The sequence below is a fragment of the Mytilus edulis genome, chromosome 6 (genome assembly GCF_963676685.1).
Source record: "Mytilus edulis chromosome 6, xbMytEdul2.2, whole genome shotgun sequence".
NCBI classification, from domain to species: domain Eukaryota; kingdom Metazoa; phylum Mollusca; class Bivalvia; order Mytilida; family Mytilidae; genus Mytilus; species Mytilus edulis.
The window spans coordinates 65,130,733-65,144,953 of NC_092349.1; the positions used below are offsets into that span (position 1 = coordinate 65,130,733).

A 14,221-nucleotide genomic window follows, 5' to 3' on the forward strand; every position below is an offset into this window, starting at 1 on the left:
GGTAATGCCTGAGTTTCATTTTAATTCTCAGAAAGAAATACTCAAATGCAAATTGGTAGCGATAGTATATTATTCCGAAGATTACAACTAAAAAAATGACAGAAGTAAAACTACTTGCAAATATTAACCATATTTTCGATTCGCAACTGATTTCAAACGTTTTAAGATTTCGCAAGAAATGAGACAAAATTGCTAAGGTTCCATTTTGGAGGACGCATTCTACTTCATCGACATCACCTATAACACCTGAACGGTGCACCCATTTCAGAAAATTTAACGTCTTACAAGAGCATTCAATCGGATTACCACGAAGAAAAACACTTGCAGGTTTTATTATGTTAAGTTTAGCGATATTGTCATCGCTAAGACACGACAATTTATTGTATTTAAGACTGATTTGTTGAAAAGTATTTGATTTTGACGGAAAGTTTGGTAGCGATTGTAAGTTGTTTTTATCCAATATGATAGAAATCTTATGTCTAAAAGGATGATTGAATAAGCCATCTGGTAATGAATGAAGGCTATTCTGCATCAGATCAATATGCTGGAGATCCAAATTCTTCTTAAAAAATTCTGAGGCAGTTTCTAGGGATTTCAACCCGATTCCAAGTTTTGTATCTTGTGCAATGAAAGTAATCAGTTTAGGAAAATTCGAGAGAAGATGTTCACTCAATAATTTGCAATTAAATCCTGACATATCCAAATATTCTAAGTTTTCCATGCCATTAACCGTACCATTGCAATCTTGGACTGTCATATTAGCCATATTTAAAACTTTTAAGTTTGATCCGTTGATAATAGTTAGATTAGCAACTCTCCTCCGAAAATATGATTTAACGTGCGAGTGGAGGTCCAATTGTTCTAATGTTTTTGGAAGGCAAAACGAGTAAGATACATCATCTTTGCCTTTGGTAGATCTTTTTACTCTATTGTCTTTTACTACCTCACGTGGAATTCTGATTATTTTCAAATGCTTAAACGCACAAAATGCAAATACATAGCTATCTTTGCTATCAAACAATAAATTATTGGATAAATTCAATTCTTCTAAACAATTCTCCTTAAGTACATATCTTAAAAAAGGATTAAACTTTACGCCAAGTATACTATCATCGACCAAATTTAACTTCTGTAGACATATTTTTTCAAGTACTGCAAAGTGAGGATGGCCCAATACAAATCCGTTTCTATGTGGATTACCAGTAATGCTTATTTCCGTCATATTTCTACCCTTGAAAATCTTCAAAGAATTGAATATGCTGCTTATTACGTCGTACCTAGCACGAGCGGTGTGTATCGCTATCCCTAGCGTCTTTAAATTTGGAAAAGAAATAAACGTATTTGGATCTAGTGAAAGCACAGAATCAAGCATTAATGTTTCTATTTTAAGACACTTTAGGTTTTGAAATAAATCATCTGAATATGATTGTCCAGGCAATCCTAAAATTTCAAGGTCCTGTAGGTTTGTTAAATTACAAAGACATTTATCTATTTTGTATGGTCTACTCAGATCAATGTGTAACTTGACCAATGATTTTACTTGAGATATTACGGTTTGAAAAAATGTATAATTATCGTAAAATTGATTATTTTGTAATACTAGTTCCTGAAGAGAAATCAGACCTTGAAAAATATTCACATTAAGTAATTTTGAAGTTAAGAAATTACTTCGAAGGTTGAGAATGGAAAGTTTAACTAGTCCATCGAACGCTCCCCTTTCAATCACCTTCATCCGATTATAAGACAGATCTATGCTTTTTAATATTCTTGATTTTTTAAAAGACCATGCAGGAACTACGTATAAAAGATTTCCTTGAAGATTTAGATCTGTTGTAGAATTTCGCAGAACATCAGGCATTGTTGTTAAATTTTTCCTGGAACAATCTATAAGGTTGTGGATCTGGCTGTCCATTTTAACGTAAGTGGTCTTTAACAACTCTGTATAAAAATAGATAAAGTAAACATTCAAATATTATTCAAATGAAAAAAACTTATAGGGTCGTTGGATTCCTTTTATTTTAGTCCGATATTCTTTTTCACTTTACCTAAAGCTATTGCTTATCGAAAATTCTACCATTTACTATTGTTAAAAAACCCGTAATAAAACATTTCTTGTACTTGTTTATCTTTAGTGTTTGAAAATGACATTTCTAGATTTTAAACAGCTACATGGTTTCGATTATTTCTGTGTTCACTGTGATGCAGATCTACCTGTCGTAATTTGTTGCCCCTATATCTTATATTGAATACATGTAATTTTAGATATGTTAACATCAAAATAGACTTTTATTAATGTAGTAGCGTTTTTATATTAAGGACATTGTACAAATTAGCATTTAATTTATGAATATTTGTCAATAATATTACATAAGATGAGAGCATTCTATGCATTGACTGAACACATACCTATGAATAAATGTTTTATACATGTATAGCAAGGCAACATTTACAAAACGATAGTCATTGATAAAAAAAATCCGTCTTATGTATGGCAAATTGACACGGCTTATTTTATTCATGTTATTGAAATCTATATTTATAAAGTTGTTTTTAAATTGTCATATTCAATTGATATTATTTGACAGAACAACACAAGCCTATTTTCAAATGACGCGAATTGAATTTTAAAATTTTACCTTGCACTTATAGTCAATGTCAACATAACAGTTTAACGAGTTCAACATAACAAAGAGGTAGGGCCAATATCCCGAGGATTTTTTTCACAGAAGGGCCAATTTCAAAAAGTGCCAACAGAGTAAAATTTCCTATAAAAACCAAAAATAAAAATGCTTTTTGATCAATATCTCGATTTACATATAGTATGATATTTGTGATCAATAGTTAATTTAACCCTAAAAAAGGATGAAAGTCCAATATCCGGATTTTCGGGTGTTTTTATGTGGAAAAAACAGGGAATCCCCCAAGAAGGACATTTCAAACCAAAGAAAAGTTAGGCTTTTTATGACTGTTGTTATTCATACTACTTTTTACTTCAAAAATGAAATTGGTTTAGTGTGTCCTTATTACATAAAAAACAACTTTTTAAAGAAAAAATTGTAACATCGATAAATTGTACCAATATAGCTTCTAAATAAGAGTCATAATGATAAGAATCGCCGTAGCTCCACCAGTAGAGCACATAACTACTAATAAATGACGGTTTTGAAGAAAGGGTTCGAACCTCGCTCAGAACTTTTGCATTTTTTTGTGTTGTTATATTAAATTTTAAAGCTTCTATCATATGTTTTCGGTTGTTTGCTTGATTCATAGAGTCATTTTGGTTCATTTTGACTATTCAGTTAGTGTAGTAGTAAATAATTTTACGTGTATCAAAGAAAAAACGATGTATCGCTTATTGTGTGCAATCCTATGACTGCCCATACTCTTGAATTACTTTCTATTCATGTGTTTACGTTATTACATATATCCAAGGGACAACTGCCGTCAAACTGATGTAGGTGCCTGTACATAACCAATAACACGAGAATTAATTCTATAGAAATTAAGCCTACATGTTGCGGGTGTAATATACACATAACTTAAAATAAGGCCATTGTATACAATTTTCATAACAACAAAACACATTTAGTCGAAACCTTTTTTGAACATGGTATTATATGTAACAAATGCAGTCAACAACAATTTTGTCGCCAAATCACAAACTGTAAAGATACTAGTACTGAAATTTTTACCAACGTCTATACACGGGTACATAACTCATCAGAAAAATAAAACAACATAACAGAACAAATCAATTACACTACAAATCGTGATTGTAGGTAAAACATCAAGAAGCTGTTGCATCTGTATCACAACGAAGGGCCGATTTGTTAAAATTACAGAAAAGGCAATACAACATGAAGTAGTAACACAGGGTGATCTATGACCAACTGATGTAAGATGTTCTCCGGTTAAAATATATACATGTACATGTATTTTCTTGTCTAATCTTATAGACGATAAAACCTTAAAAGACCAGGACGAATACTGTGTAACAGATATACATATTCAGAATGAGAAAATCACGATTTGAATTAGTTCGATATTATTTGGCTCCTTGAGAAGTTACATGGTATGGCACCTTGCATAAAGGATGTTAATAATAAAATAAAATCAATATTAAAAAATCAATAGGCATGGCCTTGTTTTTGTAGGAATACCTGTTCAAGGTATGAAAATAAATGATGTGACGTATTTTTATGTACTATAAATAGCATCTATCGGGCTATTTAAAACATGATTTACCTATCTTATCGAATGAAACAAATTGCCGACAAATTGTCCCTACCTCTTTGAAATTATTTATTATTTACTTTAAACACCCCAGTTTTCTCTTTCTGTATTTTGTTTGCTTCTTTTTCTGTAAGATTTCTTTAACTTCTGTTACTTCGGACCCTTTTATAAGTATATGCCCACTAGGCTGTATCTCGTTAACCACATTCAGAGTTTTATCATAGTATTTTGTTACATATTGACAGGAAAACGTTATACATTAACATGGATATCGCATTTTTTATGTATAATTTCTAATAAAACAAAACTACTTACCTAATTGCAGGATAATACACCAGATTACTAGGAAAACTTTAGCCATCGCCTCTTTCATATAAGACAAGGTTTAGAAAACCTTTTCGAACGTTGCAATAAAATGAACCGGTATGCACTAATACTAAGAACATTTCAATTGTAAAAGCTCGGAATAACTTCCGGAATGATAATTATTTAAATAACGGAGGTGCGGGATATACTTAAATGATGCCTATCATATGGCTCACTGATTTATGGCGAAACTGTCAAAAAATCAAATGTGTATGTATAGATCTTAATATCATCTGTATACAGAATGTTCAACAGTGACAAGCTATGTTACAAAATAAAATCTTCAAAATAAATACAACACATTTAAATACTGTACTATATAACAACTTGATTACTAATATTTTTGTTAAAAAAATACCCTATATATATATATGACGTGCGTTTGATTTGTTACTATTTAGTCATCGATAACCAAAAATCGTGCAATTAGCTTAAAGACTGACCACCAAACCGGTTAACGGCAATAGTTATACAACCTCGGGGGGGCCACTTCAAACTTTTTTTGGTAGGGGTGAGCAGCTGAGACCTCAAGTACCCCACCCTTTTCATATATTTTGTTAATCAAAAATATATACCTTGTCATATATTAATTAACAAAAAAACAGACCTATAAATATATTCCAATATTTTCCCCGCTCATCATCACGTTCTTGTTAAGAAGCAAAATTGTCGCAAAAATATTACCTTCTTTTCCAATAAATTCCTCACATATTAAACACTGTTTTCTTATTGCCCATTTTACATCTTTCATTATGAAGATATTTCAATTCCAAAATACAATACATATAAAAGACGTTTGGTCAGATCATAGACGATATTACATCTATGGTCAGATAAATGTAATATCACCCCAGAGTGTAACACCTTCACTGATTTTAACATGTTTAAATATTAATTAAAAACTGATAAAAAGTATCATTGCCGTTCCCTCGGAAAGGACAATGTCACAATTGAATTTCTTTAAATAATTGTTATCATGTTTTATGTATACAAACCCTTGAATGTTAATTAGGTGCAAATGTCAAAATAGTTGGATTTATTGCATCTATCACTGGCATCAGTGGAAATACCACATCAGAATAAATAGAGTTTTTAAATTGGTTTGACAAATAACTGACTGTGGTTTAACCGCATCAAGAATAAATGCGGACATCTGATTAGTTTCAGATACTTATGATATAATCAAGCAAGTGATAATATCAACCTATTGATATATTTAATCTGAATTTCTCACCCTTTTCATATATCATAGAGCATGAAAAAGTGACCTATTCTAGCGGCTCATCCCTACCACTAATTATATAGCAAGTGCCCCCCCCCCCCCCCCCCCCCCCCCGAGTATACAACTTATGCAAAATCCCAATAATATAAAATTTTAATCATATAATCAGAGACAAAAATGTGAATAATTTAGAAGGGTGTGAAGCATTATAGATGTACCAAGCCAAAATATTTACTAACAAGGTGTCAATTTAAGATTTTGTTTTGCCAGCAGTCAAATCAAAGTTGGGGTTTAGGGTTTAAACTAATTAATAAACCATATTATACTAGGATAGAGCCATGGGGAAAATGGAGAATATAGGAAAATAGTATAAACAGAAAAGATATCAAATAAGCAAAAAATTAAAAGGAGAAAATTAAAAATAATTGTTAATTGTAATTGAGAATAACGGTAAAAGTGAAAAACAAAAACATGAAAAAGGAACGTATAAAAGTGGTTTCAATGACAAAAATTTAACCAACCCTCCGCTCAACAAGGAAGTTCTAATTTTAGAAACAGAATAACATATAAATACTTCCTGTATCATGATGTCCTATCGTATTACAATTACTTTCAATATCGAAACAAATTAATTTGGTCATACATGCATACACAAACCTCGAAGGGTTTAAATACAATTTAAAAGTGTAAACAACCTAGTCTGCTATTAATATCTGACTGACTTCTTCATCCGTGATGGTATATTGAAGTTACAGATGATTGGTAGATAACGGTAAGAAAATTTGAATATTCTCATTCATAAAGCATTAAATATTTAAACGTAAATCAGTAATATATTGTATAGAAGGTCAATCTCCTTTAATCATATTTTACTGCTTTCTTATGGGGAAACTCAATCATTTATGGTCTTTAGGGTTTTTCTGTATGTGCATAATGCACATTCGAACAAAACATAAATTTAACCATTTAAGGAACATGTCCTCGTCACTTTTGATATATGTCGACCCTAAAAAAATGCCAATCATCTTTTGTTTTCATATCAAAATGCTGTTTCTCACCCGAGTATTATCTTGGAAATTACTTCAATCCACCGTTTGAATAAATTACACCTTAATCACGGAAACACCCTTCGTATCTGAACACTAATTTATTCCTGTCATAAAATTTAGGCAAACTTTATTTTCCTTATTTTACATTAACTTCTATAAACTTAGACTTCTCCTTATGTACTTCAAAACTTTTAAAACACATTTCCTCCTGAATAAAAAAATCTTGATTAGAATCATCTAGTACTAGCAAAAATCTTCCTCTGTTACAAATTTTTATTTACCTGTTTGATTGTGATAAATTTATCTGGTAGATAATTTTGATATCATAGATCATACGAAAAGGGAAGAGGAAATGGTATACGCTAATTGTGTGTTTTCTGTAGGCTCCTGTTACAAGGTACTCCCTCTTTGTCCTGAATTATTTGTATACATATATATTGAATGCGGCATGCAGTAGTTTACGGATGTTTGAATCTCACGCATTAATGAAGAATATACAAATCAAGGTGAAAAAAACCCTGAGGGAATGGAATAAATTCCAAAAAGGAGCAAGACAACTGCGTTAACTTGTTCAGGGTCTCCTGTACACATGTACCACTCGCCATCAAACTGTCACGATTAGTAAACGTTTTAATCGAACGACTTTTCTGGTATCGTAAAACAAGCAACTTTAGACACAGACACATTGCATATCGGGATATTTATTTTAAACATGTATATGCCAACGCATATTATCATAAACACGTGTTAAATTTCTGCAGATAACAACAGACATATGCACTGGATATTAGCATCAGTAAATCTGTATGCGTTTAAGTATCTACCATGGTTGTCTATAGTTCCCTGGCAAAATTTACCCGTGTTTTCATAGCTAAATAGACACGAGGGGAAAGGGGTAGCCTTCGGGTATCCATTCCTTTATTCTAAAATTAAAAATGAGATAAACATGCACATTGAAATGAAGTAAGACAGGAATTTATGAATACTGCCTTTCGCGAAACCTTTGTATTTTGTCATTCTCTGTAGCTAGTAGGATTTGAAAACTCTGGAATAATATACAAAAACTGTAGTGTGCTGTTATTGGTTTAACAAAATTGCAAATACAGATTTTTATTCATCTGTATCACATGTATTTAATTTTATGATATCTCAGGTCAATGTATTGTTCTCATGAGAGGTATTTGTTTAATCAGTGATTACTGTATGTATATATAGCAAATGACTATCGTGGGCCTTAATACATACATGGTGATTCAAATATATCTAAAAATAAACCTTTTAACATTATTGACCTTGTGCTTCCGATGTTAATGTTTCACATTAATATTAGTACTTAGTTTTATTCTATACAGAACTTCCTTAATTATCTTCCGAAAGCAGAATAACTGTGAATTACTGCCGACAGTGATATTAAATTATTTTCTTTGCTTAATAATGCCGAAATGAACAGACGTATACCTAAGTGGTGAGTAGATTTATAGCTTATTCTTAAATGAAGTAATAACTTGAGTAATGATGAAACGGGTGTGATATTGAAAAAATCATATACAATTGTTTATTCATCTTATCTATAGTCCGTTTAAGACTGACGATTTCATAACAAAACGCATTTTTCTTACAAATTCCTTTTATATAGAAAAATATAAAAAAACAAAAAACTCCAACCCGAATTGAAAACGGAGATTCCCTTATGGAATGGCAAATCACAATCTCAAATAATTGATAGCAGCTGTCATTTTCAGGACTTGGTACAGGCATTTTCTTACGTTAAAAATAGTGGATTAAAAATGATTCTGTAGCTAGCTAAACTTAATTGTATGACAATCACATCAAATTCCATTATATTGACAACAATGTGTGAACAAAACACAAAGACGTAAGTTAAAATGTCAAAATAGGGTACCGCAGTCAACACTGTCTTATAATTTAAATCACTACAAAAACAAGCAAATATGTCAAGAAAGAAAAAACAAAAAAGCATGTAGACAAAGGACATAAGCAAAAACGAAAGGCAAGAAAACAAAAATTTAACATAGCACAATAACACAATGACGGGATGTACAGGTTGCATTTCTGTAAATATTGACAATGCATTTTCCCATAGAAACTCCCTTTACGGTTGAAACTGTACCACTTTTACTATGAAGTTTTGAAAAAAATCATATCATAGTATGGAAAGTTCATATGCACTACTATTTTTTTCAAACGTCAAAAATAGGGCTGTGCGGCATATTTTCAACGTTTGCCCCGAACTTCTAAGAGTTTGAACTAACACTAAATTTCTTAACTATCCCTACCTCGACTGTAGGGTTACAACAGATTTCAATATAAACAATATTCACATGTATATTTTCTGGTAACATTCCCAAGTTATGTATCTATGAGATGCAACCTACAGATCAGAACTGGGAACCAGTATGTAAATAAAATTAATTATCTATAAATATTCTAAATCTCCACAAAAGAGGCGTGGTTTGAGAAACAGCTTTATTTACAAAGTGCAACATACAGTACTGAGCCAGGCCAACTGGATTTCATAAAAACATAAACTAAACAGTTAAAGTATAAAAACAACGTCAGTACCTAGAATCTTAACACGACCATAGTGTTTTATCTTTAAAGTTGTTGATACGAAATATTTATCAACAAGCCTTGGTCTTGGTATCTTCCAATGATATGTTTTTAGAAAAAAGACGAGACTTTCTTGGACATAGTACTCTTTCATCAATTTTCTGCTCAGACACTGGCTACGTTTTACAAAGTATAAGTAGTAACTACAAGCTCTAGAGTACCGGATGAGTTGGAAAATGTATATCTGATATTTAGGTGAAGCTGGTAAATTGCTTTTAAGGTGGGGGAAATGAATAATTTCAAAATAAAACTAGTCACGTCTATCGTAGATTCTGGTACTGAGATGACCGCTTATGTCAATTCAAGGTATAAGTCTAAAACTGAGTTCTAGGAGGCACTGTCTGTTGTTTCTTTAATTTCACGAAACCCCGGAAAGATTAGTGTCGTTGACAAATTGTTTAAGGTCATCAAATATGTTATTTGTATGACTTAAATTGACCCTTCTAGTGTACCAAATTTGCCTCCTCCGCGAGCATATAATGGTTGTCTTTGCAGTATTTACTAGCCTTCTCGAATATTCATGACAGTCACTGTACTGTACATGAACAGTGAATATGATAATATGGAATTATAAAAGACAACCCCCCTTTTCCTATAAAAAGGACATATTTGAACTAAGCAAACAACTATTTAAAGGAACCCTAACAGAAAATGTAATGGAAAGAACATCAACAATATATCTGAATGTGCAATTGCATGATCTAACCTCCTTCTTCTTCTTGTTCTTGAAAAGTTTCTGAATTCGCTCCGACTCATAAAAAAAAGAGGTCGACAAGGAGAGGCGCACAGTTTGGTCCCATATGAATGCCGAGAAATTGTTTAAAAAAGAGACGATTTGTGACCAAATTGTTTTAATCAAACGAATACCCAAACCTCCCGAATGTTATTGTTTTGATTTCTTTTTGAATATATGTATCAATAGCTGAAACAGTAATAATGTAGATAAATTAATAAATTTAGTTTATTCTTCGTATTGAAAAAAAAGGAAAATGGTTTGGTTCTGTAGTTTACAATGTCTTATTAAATACATATGATCTTGAATTTTCTTTAGAAATATTAAAATCTATTTCAATTAACGTTTTTATTTATTAATTTCCTGATATATATAAAACTTTGCAAATAACACATTATTGAAGTGACATTGAATTCGTGTCAACGGATATGTTTATTTTATAAGGAAAAAGAAATAATTGAAACCAAAAAAAAAAAAAAAAACATTTAAAAAAAGTTTGAAAGAATTAATCTCATATGAGGATCTACTCAACCTTTGTCATTTTGATTTTTGAAGGTTTATTTGCTTACGAAATTGAAATATTGTGGTAACATTTTTTTGTTGAAGATCATTAGGCTCAACTATATATAGATGCCTTATGATTTTTTTTAGTTAGAGGCATGTAACTGTAAACATATTTATTTATAGTGGCTTGGGAAACAAGTTATTGCAACTCATATTAACCCCTTTCCACTTTGCTGGTGCAAGTGCTATTGTGCCAATGAACCTAAACTTCCATATGTCTGTTAAGTATATATTTTAGTTATGAATTCATTCAGTTGTAACCTAACTGATTATTCAAAAAAAAAAGAAACTGTTTTAAATATATTTTCATTTGCTTTTACGCTTTATAATCAAAGAATACACGGATACATACGTACAGGAGATAAGAATATAAAAAACAAATCCCCGATAAGATACAAACTCTTTTGGGAAAAAATATAACTTATCTGTCAGCTCTGTGTTTATTTAACAACTACATCTTTTTCAAAAAGAGAGGCAAAAGATACCAAAAAGACAATCAAAATCATCAGTCGGAAATAGCTAGTTCAAGCATTTATATAAATCGCTTCAATGATAATATCCATGTGTAAGTGAGGATAGAAAAAGAGTTACTCAATTGATTCGGATCTGATTTTTCCCCCTAGTTATTTACTATAAGCATAGAGAATGAAGTGTTGTCAATATGATTATGACTTCCTTCAATTGCAAGTTTGAAACAGTCTTAACTTGTATGATCATTATCAGATAATAATTTATTTACTTTTGGCTATATCTATTACATTGCTGAGTATGTTACATTAAATTTTTGTTTTGTTTCAAGGTGTGTATATTCTTTCAACATCAACATTTAACCGTATATTTTTTTTCTCTAAAAAATGACAATAGAGATTCGAATTTCAATAGAAATACAGTCATTGGACAAAAGTGAGTTTCCAGTCAAAAACGGTCTTATCATTTCGCATAAAATCGTTATTTTTCAAAACATTATTACGAAGTAACTGTATGAGCAATGTTCCTAATATAGATACCAAAAGATGTAGAAATGTCTGAAGTTTTATTGTTTATTTGGTTATAATATTATTCATGCTCATTTTAATTTTCTGACGAGATGAACACAAAGAAAAATGTTTCTTGAAAAGTTTGCTATTATTCTAACCAAATTAAAATTGTAAACATTTGCATTTGTGTTTAACTCATCAGACGATTAAAACGAAACTTCAGAAAATGATGACTAAAAAAACAATAAAACTTCAGACATTTTTACATCTTTTGGTATCTAGTTTATAAAAATCGCTCGTACACTTACTTGGTAATATTTTTTTTGAAAAATATCCATTTTAGTTGAAATGATAGGACATTTTTTGAGTGAGATCTCACTTTTGTCCTATGACTGTATATAAGGAATATATTTAGGAGTATTACAAAGATTACATTGAAAAAATTGTTCACAATACGTTGTAATATCTGAAATCATATTATGTCCTTCCATCCATCCTTCAATATATTAACCCTAAGTTTTACACTTCAGTTATCATACCAACACACCTACTATTAATTTATTGGTTTATAAAATCGTCTTTTAAAGAGTTATTCATGATGAGAATAAAACAAATCAAACGAAATATGTGAACAGTTTAGTGTGGTCAAAACTACGACATAGACATACAACAGTTACTGAGAAAGACAATTGATTTTGACATTGTTTGGAATAACACACGTTGGCCTAAATTCTTTTTTAGAATGACATTTTGTAGAAGATGGATGAAGCAAGGTGTTTGGAGAGGCTGGTTGAACAGAGGTCTCACAGAATATCATATACAAGACTTTTGTCATGGGAAGAAGGCCCAGCAAAACCAACACGTCTTAGAAGGAAATGGCAAAATAGGAAACCGGAGACTTTAGAGGTACAACAGGACTCATCAGCTTGCATTGTTCAAAAAATAAGCCAAAAATCAGACAAGAGTCTTCAGCAAAGTATTGAAACTGAAAGTATGGAATATAATACAAGAGCAGAAAGTGAATCAGACGATTGGAGTGATGAAAGTGGGAAAAATGATACTGATATTGACGCAGATAGTGAAGAAAACATCAATAAATTTGATGAGATGAGTAATGAAAATGAAGAATTTCGTGCGAAGGACACTGATAGTAATTGCAGTAATTCTGATAAATTCAATTTAAAATGCAAAAGTACGCACTCATCACAGCAAACGAGAGCACCAAATAAAAAGCAAAAGAGAAAAAGACGTTTTAAGAGTAAAACGTACTGGAGTGATTGTTATCCGTTACCTTATATAGATGATAACTTAGAGCTAATTGGATTAAAGGAGGATATACACAAGAGCGATCTTAGTGTTAGAAAAAAGGTTCCAAGTCTTGCCGAACTTTGTCTTATGAGCTCTAAAGGATTGGTTTCAGAAAGTAATACACAAGTTGTTTCCTTTTTCCTTTTTCCTTTTTAGATATTCAAATTTTAAAAATTTTGGTGGAAAAAAAATTTTGAGGAAAAAAAAATTTGTGAAAATTTTTTTTTTTTTGAGAAAATAAAATTTTGAGGAAAAAAAAATTTTTGGAGAAAAAAAAAATTATGTGTTTCAGTTTGGATTTAGAATATTTTTCAAAATTTGATTATCGAAAAAGGAAAAAGGAAAAAGGAAACAACTTGTGTCTGGTAAGTAATACATTGTGTAAGGCATTCAGAAAATTGTATCGTGACATTTTTACAGAAACAACTGTTCACAAAAACCAGTTAAAATGGTTATTTTATGTTTTGTCTTGTTTAGATCAAGAGGAAGAAAATCAAGTCAATGGCATCAAGTATAAACCGATCACCAGATGGGTTCATCATATTGATAAAGATGGTATGAGTGATAAAAAAGTGTTTCTTCAATGTTGTAGAAACATTTGGAACACCGAATTATATATGAAAAGATATGCTAATCCTTTAATACATCCGTTTTATTGCTGGGGTGACAACTATAACAGTTATTCACATGTAACATCGACTGTATGCCTTCCAAATTATTGTCTGTCTTCAGTTCTCACAAATCGTGATAAGGATGCAAGCTACGTGAGCAGTTTACTTGGACTGTCAGGTAAAACTATTACTTTATGGATATCAAAATATGTTTTATATAATTGAAATCTAATTTGGATGCTTTACCTGCTTAAAGTTCAGTGTTTAAAAGAGATAAATATTGGTTTGTCAAAATTCAGAAATGAAGCACATATACAGAACTAAAAACAATAATTCACATTGTATCAACAGCGTTCAATGCTATATTCTCTTTAGTTGATGACCATATTTGCTTCATTGTAAGATCGTACGTTGTGTACAACAATATGACGAAAATCCCATCGAAAGAATTGTCACTCCCTGTAGATTTATACGATATAAAGGATAATTTATATAAAAAAAAACCAAAAGATATGTGTGACTGTATA

At 31.0% G+C, this 14,221-nt stretch overlaps 1 protein-coding gene across 5 annotated transcripts in view; it reads left to right on the top strand.

Annotated features, from left to right (window-relative positions):
- Positions 1-6,365: 6,365 nt before the first annotated feature.
- Positions 6,366-14,221, top strand: part of LOC139528146 (uncharacterized) — a 58,752-nt gene continuing 50,896 nt past the window's right edge. The window contains exons 1-4 of one of the 5 annotated variants that reach the window (XM_071324004.1): positions 6,366-6,593; positions 8,223-8,335; positions 12,532-13,143; positions 13,561-13,872. Coding sequence is in view for 1 of the 5 variants with exons in the window: in XM_071324000.1 (XP_071180101.1) it covers positions 13,365-13,872 (508 nt within the window). In the remaining 4 variants the exon portion in view is untranslated. Of the gene's footprint in view, positions 6,594-8,222; positions 8,336-12,516; positions 13,873-14,221 lie in introns of all 5 variants that reach the window. The other 4 variants (XM_071324003.1, XM_071323999.1, XM_071324001.1 and 1 more) reach the window with 4 other exon arrangements.